At 41.2% G+C, this 17,868-nt stretch overlaps 2 protein-coding genes across 2 annotated transcripts; both read left to right on the top strand.

Annotated features, from left to right (window-relative positions):
* Positions 1-10,521: 10,521 nt before the first annotated feature.
* On the top strand, positions 10,522-12,948 carry selenoe (selenoprotein e). The gene is made up of 4 exons (XM_042489034.2): positions 10,522-10,689; positions 10,953-11,029; positions 11,271-11,349; positions 12,616-12,948. Exons 1-4 carry the CDS (start codon positions 10,588-10,590, stop codon positions 12,757-12,759), a joined length of 402 nt encoding a protein of 133 aa, XP_042344968.1. The 5' UTR covers positions 10,522-10,587; the 3' UTR covers positions 12,760-12,948.
* A 297-nt stretch (positions 12,949-13,245) lies between these two features.
* On the top strand, positions 13,246-17,656 carry LOC121943946 (transmembrane protein 17A). Its single transcript, XM_042487559.2, has 4 exons — positions 13,246-13,534; positions 14,904-15,010; positions 15,975-16,088; positions 16,376-17,656. The coding sequence occupies exons 1-4, from the start codon at positions 13,408-13,410 to the stop codon at positions 16,694-16,696; spliced, it is 669 nt and encodes a 222-aa protein (XP_042343493.1). The 5' UTR covers positions 13,246-13,407; the 3' UTR covers positions 16,697-17,656.
* Positions 17,657-17,868: the final 212 nt, after the last annotated feature.

The following is a 17,868-nucleotide window of genomic DNA, read 5'->3' as shown; positions in this document are numbered from 1 at the left end:
AACAACAATATTATGGAAAGGGATGTATTGGGTAATACAGCACATAAATCTTCTCTTGTATTCTTCAAAATGATTCATTTAAATTCTGATTGATATTTGACCCTTTCCTGTGACTCCGGGCTACCGGGCTGCAGAGTCCCAGGGACGAGGCAGGAGTTCTCCAGAGTCACTCGGTCATAGCGGCTCTTCAAAGAGCCTGAGGGAACCAGGGAACTGTTCATTTGGCTCCTTCAGCACAGGGGGACAAGAGCTCCTTTCATGAGGGGAAAAACAGTGGAAACTCTGTGCTAAGGAGTTAATCACGCGCTGCATATGTGTCCTCTTTTGGCGGGTCGAGAAGGGATGAAGCAGGGCTGGGCCACAAGGCAATGAAGGAGCATGAATAGATGGATATAAGGATGGATGGATGGTCATGTGATGGGTAATTGGAACCAGAAGACGAAGCGGCTTTGTTTTTGACTTCACTCTATTGACATAGTGCTCTACTTACTGTGTACATGTGTGTAATTTGTGCAAAAATGTTGAGCTGAGATAGAATTTTTTCCAAGCTGTAGAACCTGAGTCAGATTTACGATCCACTTTTGGACTCGTCAGGGACTTGCCTCTTTTGATTAAGCCTTGTCTTGATGCTGACAACAAATGGATGTTGACTGGCTTTTATAAACCATTCTAGAAAGATAAAAACTGTTGGACAATTTGCTCAACATGGACTCCCTTTCCTTGTTTTCTCTAAAGCAGATCAAACAAATCAACTTTTTCCATATAATGAAAGCCTTTTGAAAGCCTATTAAAATGACTTTTTGGTCCAGACTGAAAAAACTGTTGGATGGATCACAATGAATGCTTCATGGTCCCTGGAGGATGAACCTTGATAACTTTGGTGATCCCTTGTCTAGTCCTCTATTGTCAGCATAAGTTTGACTTTTTAGTGTTTTTTTTATTATTTGTTTAAACAAGTATTCGATGGATTGGTACCAATTTGTGCACAGACATTAGTGGTCCCCCGAATATGTATCCTTCAGCTTTAGTGATCACCTGACTTTTCTGCTTTGTTCATTTGATTATCATCAAATTTGGTTCAGACCTTCATGGTCCCCACAGGCTGTAGACATGCAGTCAGTGGCAGAGAGAGAGAAACAGTTCATACAATACAGACTGTCTTTTGTTGATATCTAGTGTCAACATAAAAAATGTTGTTGCACATTTGTGATCTGTCGTTAGCATCACTGGCTTTGTTTACTATACGACGTGGCTGCGGCTGTCACACTGACACAATTTAAAACTTTGTATGGAAAACGAAACAACTCATTGAGTATTCTTATTGAACTGCCAAATCAGATTCAACTCGCATAATTCTGAGTCAGGTACAGCCCTAGAAACTTCATCGATACGACGGCTCACTCGATGTGAATACTCCAGACAATTAATCCTCTATTCACACGTTGGCTTAATCAGACAGATTTTGTACTGGGGGATTCGACTCAAATAATGACTTTGCCAGCCTACAGGCTCGTCTTTAATAGGTCACAACTTGGTCTTTTTTTTATTATTTCCTGTTTTGGAACCTGGTCTTCAGTCAGACTTAAGTACCAACAACCTTAATGTCTTCAAATCAGTCTTCCTTTAAACTTTATTTACAGACAATCAGCCAAATTCCATATTGGAATCTATACTCCTTCCCTCCCAAAATCATCCCATTTTTCATGTGACAATGGCTTTTAGTGTGATTCATTGCCAGGATGGAGAGGAATGTTGACACAACTGCCTCCATCTGCCCGTCCTCAGCTCGCAGATGGAGAAGATTCTCAGCTGAGCATACCAACACATGGTCTCTGGCTTTTTATCCTTGACATGTTTTGGGAAAGTCACAGCTTGGAAATGTGCATTGCGTGTCACCACTGCACAGCATTTCAGGATAAACTGTGTTGATTGAGCATGTGTACGACTTGTGATGGATTTCTGCGCCTGCTGCTTTTGAATGGATCTAAATGAGAAAGGCCTGTGTGTGATTATGGAACTTGGCCTTTTCTCTCTGCAGTCTGCTAAGAGTCGTATTTTGCTCATTTTATTGATTTGGTATTGAAGATTGACGTGTGAAACATAAATTCACTTTGGCACTGCAACACAGAGGAACACAAAGGAGCGACTATACAGGATAATGCAAAGCTTGGTCAAAAAGTCAGGGTGAGGAGTGTGGGAAGGGGGTTCAGTGACATGTTGGCTGCCAGTCTAAACATGACTTGGAGAGGGGGCGCACTCACTGTGCCAAGTCTATAGAAACAGCGAGGCTTTAAAACTCAGGCCGTATGAGTCAGCCAAAAGCCCTGGACTCAGAAAACCTATTCCAGTCCCTGTGTTGCCATGGTAACGGGAACAGATTGGAACCACATCTGGTAGCCATTTCAGTCCCTGCAAGGAGAGGAAGAAAGAAATTTATGAGTGAGGGGGAAAAAGACAAATATTTTCTGCAATGCAAAGCAGAAAGAAAGTGGAGTCGAGTTACACTTGAAAGAGGATGAAAATATTAATTCAATCGTGGACTCGGTCAAGAGAAGTTTTTCGGTGACCATGTAAGTTCAGGATAATAGATTAAGCTTTATTCCATTAACATGCATGAAACAAAGGCAAGATTTCATGTGTCGTAGAAAGCCATTGTGCAGGTCACTTTATTTTTTTTAATTGCTGAAATTCCTCAAAACTTCAGTGTAACAGATATTCTGAGGTACTGACATTTACAATTAAAAAGTAGCTTTTTGTTCTAGTGTTCAAACCATCAGCTGTTTCACTGCCTTGACACAAATGTGTGTCTGTTGCAGCCCGATTTCCTCAAATGCAGTCACATCCCCGGCTGATTCGTTGCATCAGACACGGCCAGAGGAGATTTGAGAATGCTGTTTTCGTCTCTTATCCCTGTCGACGCACTGTCTGCGAGAAACGCTGTCTAATTGCAGTCCTCCTCACACGTTAAACGTTGTTTCTCAGCCCTGTGGAAATGCAGTAACTATGAAATGACATTTACTGGAAATGGAGCTGGTGCTTTTCTGGAGCCAAAACCACTGAGAACTGAGGTCAGCGCGCAACCAGAATCGGGGAGGAGAAACAGCACCAGCATCCAGTGTGTGTTTATAGATTCCCAGTGACATCGACTCACTCTGCGATTTAAGACCGTCATTATAATAGACCCGAAACTCCCTTGCAGTGAGCGAAAAGAGGCCGCTCCTAATGCACAAATTAAGAGCAACCACACAACAAGCCGACCTCCCAAATAGATGCTCGGACGAGCTGGTGAAGTTCTGAAACTAGGTCAGAAGAGCCGAGGCTGAAGGAGTCTCAGTTTGGGATGGATAAACTTGTCAGTGTTGCACTTAAAGTCAATATATGAGACTGAAAACTGCAGTTCAGCCCGCTGTGGCTCATCTGTGACATCTCAAACTACTTTGAGCTTGACCCATGCATCATTATTCTGTTAGAGCTTCTGGAATACACTTGCACACATTTTTCAACTTGGCAAGTTCTGTGAATGTGGAAATACAAATGAATATGAAAAGCCAGAAATGTAATTAAGCCACAGTTGCTTTTTACCCAGATGGAGTTTCTCTTTTTTCCCCCTTTTCTTTCACATGGAGGGGGCGTGCAAAAAGTTGTCTTGGGCTTCAAATTGCCCTGGATTTTTCCCCCTTTGTCAGCATAATTCTATGGAATGAGTGTATTAGCGGAGAAGATTTGGACGGCTAATAGAAAACAGATCAGTCAGATGCTCTTTCTTTCTTTTCCTCTCTTTTCTTTTCTTTCTTCTAAACCCTCTCTCATGTTTTTCTCTGTAGCCTGTTTTCCTTCTCCCTCATCCCCCCCCTTTCCTTTATTCCCTCACACACCCATCCATCCGCTATCTGTGCAGTAAAGTGGGACTTCAGACTCCATAATGTGGCTTGAGGTTTCAGCTTTCACATAATTCCACAGGCTGACCCAAAGTTTTTTTTTTCCTTTCTGCTTCTCACTCCAACCTGGAGCAGCAGAGAGAGAGAGAGAGAGAGGTGCTGCCTTCTTCCAGATATTGGGACGGAAAATGATCACAAGACCGAATGTGTCTGCCCAAACCCAAGGAAAATAAGCAGATGGCTTATGTTTTTATGCACTGAACCCCAACTGTCCCGACAATCAGTCCTGTCTGCGACCGACGAACTGTAGCTTACAACAGCTTTGTTGTTCGAGACGTAAACTTTCACTCCAAATTTTTTGCCAAAACCAGTCACAGAAACACATGTCGATGCAAAAGTTACGAGTCAGCCTGCAGGAACATTCCCCTGTTTTTCAAACCGCATCAGATTTGCTTTATCACATTTTTGTGACTCAGAGGTCAGGATTATTCACACCCTTCTCATCCACGGACGATTCGGTTAGACACACTTTGATTAAAAAAAAAAAAGTTAGAGTAGTTGCTTTTACTTGTGTTCTATTTTACTGTGTGTGGTTGCAGTGCACTGGCATGTGAAGGGAAGTGTGAGCTGTATATTTACCGTCACCGCCGCTGTGTGCTGGTGTGTACCCGACCCTCACAGCCCTGTTCTACTTCACAGGACAACACTGGAGCCATTATGGGGAGCCATGTGTTTCTGATTACCCAGACACAGATTAGAGGGAGGGGAGCAGCGGTTGCTGTCTGCTTGCCCCCCGGCTCCTCTGATGTGGCCAGCAACTGGACATCCATCAGTGCAAATCCCTCCACCGCCCTTGCACTATTCCCACCTCCACGTCAAACCTTCACATCCGCCATGATGTCACTACCAGGCCTATCTATTGCCTTACCATGCTCCCCATTTAAATATGCAAACACTGGAGTCATCGTCAGTAAAATCACTTGACCTACATATCGTGCCAAAAGCACCAAGCCGTCATTGTTGTATTCTTGAAAATGAGCTCTCGTTGCTAAATCGTAAACACTGTTGTGGCTCCGGCGTGTGACCGCAGAGGACAAGTATTGTGTTTGTTGTTGCTTCAGCAATGTTATACTTATGCAATCTCCACAGGGGAATTATTTTTTTATTTGCCCCTCTCTAGGGGGGTCAGAGGTCAGGGTCAGCGACAGAACAGTGTCACAGAGAGTGAGGAATCAATGAGTCTCAGGATGCTTCAGCAGGATGACCATATGTCAGCAAAGCTCCTGCAAGGATTATAAAGCTGGGTTTTCCGCACGGACGGTTGCACGGATATGAACTGACAAAGTTCATAAAAAACAAATTGTGACAAGGAAACATTTGGATCTTTTAAACTCCGTGCAGGTTTCTCTTTGCTGCAAATTGATATTCTCCCAAACTTTATGAGGCAGTGTATCAAACAGTCACGTCTACAGCATGGTTTCTCAGTTTTCTTCACCATCCACATCTGCAAAGTTTAAAAAATGTCAGATGTGCTTGCACCCTGTTCTGCATTACTCTGCCTCTGATTGCCTTACCCTGCCAGTCTGCCAGGAGGTAGATGGGGGTATGCCTTTGCCATCCTAGGAGATGAGAATGTGCACATGAGACCCCAACAAAGAGCCATGTCAGATGGTGGGATGTCACTTTGGTTGCGCGGACATTTGCAGTTGCGTGAAGCATAAACCAAGCATTAGACTGAAGGGACACTTCACCAGGCCACCCAAGAAAGCACAAGCAATTCCTTCACATCATTCATCAGTGTCCTCGAACTGTCAAAACACGCCAACCCTCACTTACAAATATTTTTTTTTAATATATTACATCCCAAACATCAAAGAGGACAATATATGAAATCCTACTTTTGATAGATAATGTGTCAGTTACATACAAATAATTTGAGGTCTTTAAATTTGCATTTTCTGTTGGAGTTTCTGATGGGGGTTTTTGTGGTCTTTTCAGAAGTGGTCATTATCATTATCACTGCAGTCAGTTTTTCATCATCCTTTCTAATGAGCCAGATGGTGTTTAAGATAACAATGTAAAAGCTTTATCCCTTCAGCCTCATGGATTTCTGAAAGTTGAGCTTCTATAGTGTTTCAGTCAACAGTAGAAGGCAGATAATCAGTCAGACAAAAATATCACAGTCATTGCTTTAAGTGCCAACTGTTGGACCATGGTGTGAAATTTAAGAAGAATTCCACTCTTTGACCTAAATGAATAGGCACATTTTGGGAAATATGCTTATTTGCTTCCTTGCTAAGGCAAAAAAACAAGACTAAAAGAAATTCATTGTAGCAAAGATCAACCAAGCAGCGACGGCTGCAAGGCTGAAGAATGAAGCCAGTACAAAGTACCAAAACCGGCAGGACCTAAAATGGCCACCCGAGGCTGGCTCCAGCATGGAGCAAATCTCAATGGAGCTGCATGCGAAAATGTCCAACTTTACAGCCGAAATAAACATATATATCTAATTTCGATATTAATGACAACTTTACAGTGGGTGATTTTTTTTTTTTTTTCACTAAGGCCCACATAATTCGGGGCGGGGCCACTGGAGGTGACAGGCTATCTGCCAATAGTGTACTCGACTTCAGTCCAGAGCCACCCCTCACTCCTGCACCAAGCTTCTCATCAAGTATGGTCATCTCTGGCTTAAAAAAACTAAGATTGAATTGGCGGAAATCCTGAACTCAAGACTTTTTAACAGACAAACCAACTGGTGATGTCTCGGTAGCTATGTCCATTATTTATACAGTCTGTGAAGTCAGCATGTCACAGGAGTCACAGGACATTTTTCTTTCTCTGGATGCAATTTGCATCGATATGGAGCCAAATTAAGCTACTTTATAGGCAGTGGTTCTATAATAAAGCATTACAAGATCATGATATTTTTGTTTTTGTATGTAAAATATTTATCTGCAAAGTAATGTATAACTCCAGCAGTCAAATAAATGTAGTAAAATTCAAAAACTCCAAATTGTACCTTACTACTGTTCTTGAACAAATGTGTGAAATGAACAAATGTGTAACACTGTCAAATACTGTGTAACAAATTTGACTAAATTGTCCGTAAACACCGTAAAAAGCAGCAGCCTTTTCTCACCTTCACCATCAACATAACAAAGCCTGCAAACAAGGTCGATGGCAGCAAACAATCTTCGTCATCCCTCCCTGTACAACACAGATTCTCTGCCAAGGCCGGCAGCGTCTCGCAGCCTGCTGCGGCCTCCCTGTGTGGGGAAAATTGGAGCCACTTATTTTAGGTCGTAGGTTCAAGCCAACCACAGGCTAAATCAAACCTCGGTGACGTTCTCGTTGACTCCGCGAGCTGTAAATTGGCTTACGGTTAAGTGTCATGCACAGACATTTCTCTCCAGCCCCCTGTTTTTATTGCTTAATTCACTGTGATTATTTGTAATTTAACATTTAAGAAGAGAGTCACAGCCAAGGAAAAAGCATCGTGGCAATTAAATGATGCAGATTAACAATTTAAAAATAATCTAATTTTTTTGTGTTTAAGCTCTTCACGAGAGAATTTTTTTTTCTTCACTAGAGGTGATGTTAAATGATGCATTGTGCTTGACGAACAAACTTTCCAAGTACAGGAAATAATGTTTTGTGCCTTGATCCTGAAGCTTCGTGAGGTTATGTCCACTTACTGTTGAGTATACAGCACAGCACTCATTAGCATTGTATTCTTATTGAATGAAGCCCTCCACATGGCCCTCACTTCTCTCAACACTGCCTCTCTTCTTCCTAAGCAGACTGGAGCGCAGCAGGCAGACAGGCAGCAGGCTTCCCCCCATTTGCCCCGAGGCTCCAGACAGATAAGCACACACACAGATAACTAACTGTTTATACTCGGAGTTATATTTTTATTCATCTCCCTTGGTCATCCTTAGACATATAAACAAATGCCCCCGCTAAAACACGGAGAAACAGACACCAGAATATTTCTCGCAAATGACCGTGCACATCATAAGAGAGCAGACACACAAAATTAATGTCCCGCTGGCTGGTAGGCAGCATCCGGTGCTTTGGAGAAACAGGAAGTGTGTGTGTCTTTATAACAAGCTCTCTGAGGGAGGCAGGATTACAGTGAGGTGTTTTAGCGTTTGATCTTTTGCCAGATGCAAGTGTTGCAATTTGCAAAAACTCCTACTGGAAAAAGTTGCTCAGTGCGAATTTTGTCTTCACCCTATACGTTTTGTAACTCCCTGCTTATAAATGACTGCGTTTTCCCCTTTGTCAGCAAATTAATAATAACAACATCCCCTTTTTTGGCGTGCGCCACATGATGTAAGCTGAAACATGCTGAATGTGAACACATATGGTATGCATCCACTCATATAGAGTCAGCCACAGCAAGATCACCCAACCCCCACCACTCATTGTCCTTTCTCCCCTCTCAAATCAACTTTCCCTCTCTAAATCAGTTCTTTCAAATTCAAACTTGCATTGTGAGAAAACTTTAAAACACAAACATGCAAACAACAGTAGTGCGTAGGCCTGCAGATTTTACGACAGCTGCCAAGGGGAGGAAACCCTATTAAAAAAAAGGGACTGTTTTACTGCCGTTTGACACATAATCTCAAACAGTACACGCAGGGCGCACAGCTCAGAGCTGCAGAGCTCTGCGTCTGGAAAAGACAGAGACACAGAGATGGTTTTGCTTCAGCATTCCAGGCAGGAATGGTTTATTTTCGTTGGAAACATAATTGTCTGTGGCTAGGATTTGGAAGTACATTTTACCCGCCAAACTGCCAGGAAGTGTACACGTGGGTGTTGGCGCCCTCTTGTGGTGACCTGATGTACTTGCTTTCTCACAACACACAGGAGAACGTAAACTTGGAAGGGAGGGATGTTTTTCCTCTTCCAGGGTGTTAACACAGTGCAAATGTGCTGTGCTGTCATGAGGTCTGATTTCATACACGAGTACACAATGGAATTAAACATCACTTCTCATGCAAGTACAACAGCAGTGAGACAGAAATGCACTGGAGCTTTGCCATGTTGTTTGATTGAATCTGATGCTGATGTTTTGGGGTTAAAAACTGCTTCAGGTTATATAGAACACAATGGTGAAAACTCAACAAACATCCAAAATGCTCTTTTTGGACAAAAAAACATGTCATTATTAAGTTCTGCTTAAAGAATTTAGAGTTGTTGGGAAATATGCTTGTTTGCTTTCTGGCTGCAATCTGCAAAAAATAGTAACAACATGTAACTCTCCATTAAAACTTTTTTTTTCATAGCTTTTTTAATATAAATTAACAGTCGGTAAAAGAAAATGTCGGCATTGTACGTTTCAGCAAACAACAAATACAATACATTTGCATGTTGCATACGTATCATATCAATGTTTCTAAAGTAATGTAGCATATGAGCCAAGTTTGTCATCAGGAGGCTGAATGATGTGTCACCAAGTGGAGACAAACTGCAGACGACTGTTTGAGACCAAAACAAATTGTGATTTAGTGAGTAATTACTGCATTTTCAGCAGCTTTTTAGGCACCAGACATTGTTGTTTTGTTGCAACTTTTCACTGTTGCTTTACTGAGACATCGCTGCATTTCCTGCCAGGATAGTTGCACAAAATTATTTTGTGTACACACTTATTTTTACAGAAATATTGCTTCTTTTCCAGTGGGTGTTTTGCAACCAACACTGAGTATTTTAAGCCAAAACATGATGTCTTCCTTAGTCTAACCAAGTGTTTTTTGTGCTTAAACCAAACCACACGTTAACCATGTAGCATTGTTGACGTAACGTAAAGTTCCAACATATTGGCTATATAAACACGTTTGATGAAACGTACACTGCCAACATTTTTCTCTAGAGATTGGAATTCAATATTTTTTTTTAAAGGTTTTAGGTTTATAGATGTTTTTATGTATCAATCTATTTATTTTGTTAATCTTCACAACTCTCAAAACAAAAACAATTATTGTACATTTGTGAATATCACAGTTTCTTAAAATATATGCATGTTATGTGAGGCCAGTGAGAAGTCCGCAAGTTTAAGTTGGAGAGTAGAAATGCTCCTCTAGTTAACACAGATACTGTCATACCTGAGAATATCCCCTGAGATCCAGTGTACCATTCTACAGTGCACAAGTCAAATGAGTGTCAAAAAAATTATATTAAAGAAAAGGGACAAATGAGGAGAAGTGCAAGTCTGATATTTCATTTTCTTTCAGGACACTTGTATAAGACCAGTCTAAAATTAGCTTTTGAGGTGCTGTGAGAGTGTGGCCGGCTCCGAGTGGCCATCAACCACCTGCACGTTAACAGTATGGGAAAAAGTGATAAGAGCACAGATGTTCTGTGGTTTCTGTGACATCTGATATGGAAGAAACTATAAACTATAAAGTCAGGGGCCTCTGGGAGTGACACTTGGGAAATCAAAAACTGCCTAGTAACTAAAACTGCAGCCAAAGAACAATATAGCTAACCACTGACCTACTTCATTTAATATAAAGACTTTGTGATTGAAAAACACTAAGAAACAGTAAGAAAGCTTGAACACAGGAGGGCAGTGCTCCCCTACAGGAATGTGTCATGGTCTTATCCATCCTGAGAAACTGTCCAAGTGGATTTAAGGGTTACTTATTGTTGGTGATAACTTAGGCAAAAGCATTCAGGGATACTAATTTGTCATAAAAAGAAAATGTGGGCCTTCTTGGTGCTCACCCTTGTCCTTGCTGTTGGGGCATCAGACAATGACACAGCAGTTGAGGAAAAGCTTCAAATAGCAAGAGGGAAACTGCTGGTGAGTAAATTATTTTATACGGATACCTTTACAAAGAGCAGAAACAAGACAGTTTGACATGAAATACACATATGGCAAAAGCACGGGGGGGGGACACAGTAAATGGGAACATGAGTCAGATAAGGGGTAAGCCATGTTCCGTCATGTCAGTCTCCATTCTGCTGAGATACCTATTCCTGGCACCTTTGATCACACAAAGAAGCAAGCGTGCACGATGCCATTTGTCATGCTGTTTTAACAACTGTCTGTTGTCATCCCCGCAGGCTCCCAGTGTGGTCGGATGAGGCATAAAGAAAATGCCTGAGCTCCATCATTTTCTTCTGGAGCGCTGGGCTTTATAGTATCCTCTTCAGGCTGTTTGTTAGGACCTGACCTTTCCAAAGAAAAAGCACAGATTGTCTCATGACCTCTTTCATAAACAAACAATGTTCTAGCAATGTCACCAAGTCCAGTGCCAGCTTTACAAAAACTCTTCCAAGCTGAGATCACATTGAGTTGAGCCTAAAAATAGCAAAACAGATGGATGTGCTTTATTCTTCACCTGTTGTTTCCCCTTGATCTGTTTTTTTTCCCCCGTGTAGCCACAACTTGGAGTACGATTCATCGGAGGAGAAGAATCCCCGTCTGATATTCTATAATGAAAAGGACGAGGTTGTAAAGGTGAGATGTGACTTTGCGCATCCACCTTGTGATGGGGCTTATCTGGGGAGCTCCAGAATGTCGAGACAGATTCATGTAGGGAAGTTTGCATCTGATATCAGATTCTTCGTCAGATACCAAGTCACACAGACTGAGTGTGTTTGAAAGTGTGCGACACAAGTTACAAAAAACAGATGGCAAGAAAGGAGGAAGAAAATATATAAATTAGTGACAGCTGAGCAATATATATATATTTTTTTTTTGGGTGAAAGAGAACTCTGATATGAATTTGAACATTTTTATGCCTTGATATCGCAACTGTTCAGCATTTCCCAGTAACTTTATGTCAATCATCATTGTGCATTTAGGCCAGCATGAGACAATAAGGGGAAGAGGGTAACGAGCAATTTAACAAAATTTGGCCTAAAAATTAATAAGAAAGTAGTAAAAACTTTGAGGAAAAATACCCCAAAATAAGACAAAAAACAACTATGAACACATCCAAGAAAATGACCTTGAGAAAGTGGCAAAGAATTATATATATTTTTTTCTGCAGCATAGTTTTAAATATATAATTAAAAGAATTTGAAAAAGTTTCTTGGACATTTTTTCTGTTTGTTGTTGATCGAAATCAAATCAACTTTATCAGGTTTCAGAGATTGAAATGCAAGTAAAATTGCAGTACAAGCAAATTCATGTCGGTCAAAGTGTTATATATATATATATTCCCACACTGATTTCATCAAGTGTGGGATGACAAGATCGTATGATGCAGTTTCTCGAAATGTTAGTTTTTTTCAGTTTAGGTTGCTATAATTCATCAGGTTATGCCATAAATTAGTTTGGTGTGATTATGTAAAATCATGACCCTGCGTCTTTGTGCACAAAACTCCTCTCATACTTGACTGCTTTCTTGAGGTTTTCATCTTTTACTTTCCCTCATAATAGCTTACATGGGAGTTTTCCTTTTGTCACTTTCAGAGTCTAATGTTTTTTGTTTCTCTTTATTGTTTCATAAGGCGGGCGCCCTTTGAGACTGTAATCTGACTTTATATGAAGATTTAATTCAGAAAGTGAATTATTGAACAAATAAATGAAAACAAATGTGCAGGAGGGACCTCTGAATCAGCAGTGACTGAGCTTGTTTTAATAAAAATCTAATTTTGGTAAACCAAATTAATGCATCAGAATAAACTAATGTGTTTGTCTGCAAACACGTCTCCCTGCACGCTGCCTCACTGCCTTTAAGCCTTGTGTCCTAATGTGTCTCCTCTACCGATACGTCAGACTGTTGCCGTGAAGAAAATGAAGGCGGACGAGATCAGCAGCCTGTTGGACTCACTTGGTTTCTACAAGAGGTCCCAGAAAGGGGAAGAGGTGCCAGAGGAGTTCCAGCATTTCCCCCTGCGCACCCCGAGGGATGAACTATGACGACACCTTGTGGCCGAACTCTGCCGCTGCAACCCCGGCCGCATTAATGACGAGTGGGGCCCCAAGGCCAAAACGATAGGCCAGGCACCACTCCGAGGACTCGCTGGCCCCGGTGCAGTGTGTTAGTCATGTCTGTGTCACTCTGTTTATGTGCTTTAAATAAAAAAAAGCCTGTAAAAACTACAATAATGACTGAGGGGATCAATGCCTTTATTATGCCTGATGCCGCCACTTGATGTGGGCTATTAGTCACCTGGAGTTTTATCTGCTTGTGTGTAAAATCAGGAAAAGATTATTTTTTCTTTAGGCATTGTTCTGGTTTTCATTTTCTGTTAAATTCTCTAATTAGATCAACAAATTTACTGAGCATCATAACCGGCCACTTACTTACTTAACAAACTGCCATGCTGCTGTCTCAGCCTAATCCTCAGACTGCCTCCCTCACTCTAATCTGATTAGCGGTAGTGTCTGCCAGCGTGCGTCTCAGTGTGTGTGTGTCCATTTGTATCCGTGCCTTCATGCATTTGTGTACTTGTGTTACTTAAGACAGTGGGGTTTGGCAGTAGTTGCTGGAAAGACAAACACAGTGTTGGACCGTTACGCTTCCTGACTCCTTGGCTCCGGTCATGGTCACCAGCTCTACCCACAATGCCTGTGTTTTACTCACCTGTTCCCGAGAACTTGCAGATGGGTCTGGCCTATATGGGAGGCTCTGTGTTCACCAACAACAGGACAGCGGACAGCGACCTCAGCAGGGAGCAAGAGGACGCCTCTGGTTGGTGACTGCTTCCACAGACTTTACGACCATAGAATATTATTAGTTTATTGCTGTACAAAATGTTTTAGAATATGTTATAATATAGTATCATGATAACATACATGGCAAATATGTGTGTTTAACTGAAACAAATTCTGATATATAACTAATTTTGAGGAGTACAAAAAATTATATGGACCATGGGCAGATAGGGAGACAATGTGCCCCTGGGCAAAAAAATATTCAGGGCCCTTCCTACTCTCCTACGTAGAAGCAAGACACAAAGATTTTGTGGTGCTTTGCATCATTTTGTGTGTCCATGTGGTTTTATTTATAGGGGGGTTTTGTGGTCATTTAGGTCTCTTTAAAGTAATTTAGTATCGCATAGAAGTCATTTTGTGTTCTTGTGGTCATATTGTGTCTCTTTGTAGTCATTTTGTGACTCCTTGTGGTTTTTATTTGTGTCATTTTGTAGATGTTTGGGTCTTTTAAAGTATTTTTGTGTCGCAATTAGGACATCTTGTCATCTTGTGGTCATTTTGTGTTTCTTTGTATTTGCTTGTTTGTTTTTTGTCTTTTTGTTGTCGTTTGAGTGTTTTCTAAGTAATATTGTGTCGAATTTAGGTAATTTTGCTTCTTTTTTGGTCATTTTTTTTCTCCTTGTGGTTGGTTTTCATCCCTCTGTAGTCGTTTTGTGTCCCTTTGAAGTAACTTTGTGTCATATTACAGTCATGCTATGTCTTTCTTAGACATTCTGTGTCTCCTTGTGGGATTTTTGCCCACTTTTCTTTGCAGTTCCTTTGCATCTCTTTGTGGTGTCTTTGTGAGTGAAATTTTGCAGTTGAAGGCCAAGAGCACCTTGGGGTCTTGGGCCTGTGCTTGTTTGGCCGATTCAGTAATCCATCTATGATGTGAACGCTACACAGAAACTACTTTAACTCTGATGCAGAACACCATAATAAACAGTTGGCTTCGCACAAGATGCTGGTTTTTGCGAAATCATGCAATACTGATGTTTTCTTGCAGAGAGTGGGTTGTTGTAAACCCTTGTTTGTTATATGTTTTCATCATTGTAAATTTAAAGTCTCTCTAGACATAATAATGATATTTTTATGGGATCATGTTTTGATAGCATCAGCTGCTTACTGCAGTCTTTGCAGTGCTGCTAATTGTGATTAAGTTACACTAGAGGTTATGTCCCTTTTCATGAGCTGTGTGTATTATTTTGTCTACCTGCCTAACACCTATTTTTTGTGGAGTCTGCCAGGCAAAGCATACCTCTGATGTGGAAAATCGAATCCCATGCAACTGTCTGCTATGAAGTCCATAAAAACTAATGGTGGATGTAATGAATCTGAGTGTTTATATTCTGTTATTTGTCTTCCAGTGGTGAACGAGCTGGTCTCTCACCTTCCCCTGCAGATGCTGCTCTACTTCAACATGTTTTACTTTCCCTGTTGGTGGTTTTCTGCTGTTTTCATGTTGGAAGTAAAGGTACGTGTGGTAGAAGGGAATCCATACCATGCATAACATGAACCTTATTAAGGTCCTCTAAAAGGCACGGTTCATCCCAAAATCAAAATCTTTTCTCTTACCTGCAGTGCTGTTTATGAATCTAGATTATTTTGGTGTGAGTTGCTGCGTGTCGGAGATATTGACCATAGAGATGTTTGACTTTTCGATTTTCCTTTTTCTCATGGATGAGAGGCTCATGCTCATGCAAGATGTACACATTAATGCCTTCTTCCTCAGCTGAGCTGTAATGTTAGCTGGCCTACTTTTGCCAGGTGAGCTGGCTGTCGTGTTTATTTGGTGTAGTTTGGCAGACAGAAAATAGTTCCTACATTAAACTAACAAGGTCAGTGGTTCTGCTCTGTTCTGGGTTTACACTGAACCATTATACAGAAACCATGAATTGTAATTCACTGGACAGTTTTGATGACCTATTGCATCTTTGGTGTCATATTGACAAACAGTCAAATTAGAATAGTTTTTATTCAGGTGACTGAGATCAATTTAGTCTGTACTTCACAGCCCTTAAATGCTTCACTCATGTGAAAAGAAAAAGTATACTCAGGAAAGTGTATGAATAGATTTAGTGGGGATACTTTAATGTATTCAAAAGTTGCGTAAAATGAAATTATTTTAGTAAATCACCGTCAAATTGGAAAACTTTGACTTTGGCGTCATCTAGTGGTACTCCATGACAATTCCTGAGATCCTCAAATCAGGAAATTAATGTGGTAAAAGCAACAAATACAGAGGACTGCACCACCCCTGGGATTTTCTGATCTTTCTGTTATACTAAAATAACATAAACATGTTATAGTCACATCATTCTCTTTGTTGTGTAACCAGATATGTTTGGCCAGTAAATAGTATGCTGTCTGAGCCCTCTGAGCAACAAGTAAAGATGTTTTCATACCTTCCTGACATCCTGGCTCTGCTTTATTTCCAGTTCTATTATCTTCCCGGGTACTACCAGGCTCTGCTCATAACCGGGATGATCCTCCTCACAGTCATTGAAGTGGTCCGACTTTATCTGGGCTACATTGGCAACCTCAAAGAAAAGGTGATTCAAACCAACATCCCCTTTGAACCGCAACGCAGAGCTCTTTCATAGACTCCTCCAGAATAACACAGCAGAGGAAGTGGCTGCTTAAGTATTCTGCCTGCGTGTGTAAACAATCAGCTCTTGGCTACAACTGTCTATTGAGTTTGTGTGTGTGTGCAGGTACGCGCGTGTGTGTGTGTTTGTGCTTTCATGTGGATACAAGTGAAGCACTTGATGCCTGACTGCTCGATCTTTGCATCGCCTCCATCCACCAACCCAAATTCTCCCTCCCTCCCTGTCATCAGGTGCCAGAGCTGGCAGCCTTCTGGCTCCTGTCTTTCATGTTCCAGCTGCCAGTGTTGCTGTTCTTCCTGACCGATGAAGGAATTATCATCCTGCCTCTAGAGAGAGCCGTCCACTCCCTCTACCTCCTCTTCCTGCTCGCCCAGATCCTGGCAGCCTTCCTGGCGCTCAGGACCATGACCCGAAAGCTCACCTTGCTCTTCTATCTGCGCCAGTTGGGCAAGGTGGAGAGCTTCCGCCACACAGAGATGAGCCCTGTCTATGGACTGCCCTACAACCGCAGTGTACTGCCTGTGTCACACAACCATGACGTGTACCATTAAAGGTGAACGCCACCTAAATTAAGAATTCCAATATATTATTTCCATGTCCTCAGAAAGTTCAGTCAATATCTGGGAATATGAGCTACTCTGTTTCAACACCAGAAACCAAAGAAGTCTCAGACTTGTGATGTCATAGGATATAAAGTCTGGAAGTGCTGCATAGACAATAGGCGTAGAAAAAAGTTTTTCTGAGTGCATGAGGTTTTTTGCTTTTATAAGTCACATGATGCTATGGAGGTGTTAATGCATCGTATAACACTTCAAAAGTTATGCTGATCATCTGGATGTTTTGAATCCACAATTCCTCTGTGAAATTGTAGACTATCACCTCCCAGAAATCCTTCATATGTGGCCGCTCCCACATAAAAGGGGCTTGCCTTTCCATTATTGCTTGCATAACACACCTGCATTGCCTACGATTGGAAATAATGATGGCTAGTGCGGTGGCTGCAATAGAAATAAACCTGCTAATGTTTAGAACATCCATCGCCATGCTTCTTGGAAAGTTATCGTCAGGGGAGAAGTCACTTAACATCACTCAGTGGAAATGCAGTCATTTCACAATTGTGTTTTACTCACATTTAAAAAAAAAACACTTAAGTTTTGCACAAATCTGCAATGGAAACCTGCCTGCTGAATGGGAGATTTATTTTCTTGGACCACAGAATGTTTGTTTTCTCTTTTATACCCAAATAATCACATGTCATCTTCTCAGATCTGAAACAGTGAATAGTAACCCTTTCAAGTAAAAAATGTTTTCCATCAATGCCAGACTTGCAGATACTGTCTATTTTGGAAGTCTAAAGCATCCTAATTCCCAGTACTGTTTGTTAACTTACTGTTACTAAAACTGTATTTGTGCTTTAAGTTTCCTAGAATGCCTTTCTGCAACTGTTTGTTTTTTGACATTTAAATACAGAAATCCAACTGTTTGATAAAAACTGGGTTGTGTCAGTCTATATATATCATAACTGCATTGCATTCTGGTCTTTTGAGGCCACAAGGCAAAAGTCAAAAAGTCTATGATCCATATAGATCAGGAGTGTCCAGACTTTTTTGAATGGGGGTCGGATTAGATTATGTGAAAATAGCTGAGGGCCAGCTGCTTCTCAAGTCATATGCGTTATTTAAAATAAAATTTAAAAAATGTTATGCCAGATACGTTGCAAGGA

Source organism: Plectropomus leopardus, chromosome 4 (genome assembly GCF_026936395.1).
Source record: "Plectropomus leopardus strain MGB_pleo_1.0 chromosome 4, ASM2693639v1, whole genome shotgun sequence".
Lineage (NCBI taxonomy): Eukaryota > Metazoa > Chordata > Actinopteri > Perciformes > Serranidae > Plectropomus > Plectropomus leopardus.
This window is presented reverse-complemented; position numbering and strand designations above follow the sequence as displayed.

Coding starts and splice junctions, on each gene's coding strand:
- LOC121943946 (XM_042487559.2), top strand. CDS start 13,408: ATGCCTGTGTTTTACTCACCTGTTCCCGAGAACTTGCAGATGGGTCTG. Junction 13,535..14,903: donor GGAGCAAGAGGACGCCTCTG/GTTGGTGACTGC, acceptor TTTGTCTTCCAG/TGGTGAACGAGCTGGTCTCT. Junction 15,011..15,974: donor TTTTCATGTTGGAAGTAAAG/GTACGTGTGGTA, acceptor CTTTATTTCCAG/TTCTATTATCTTCCCGGGTA.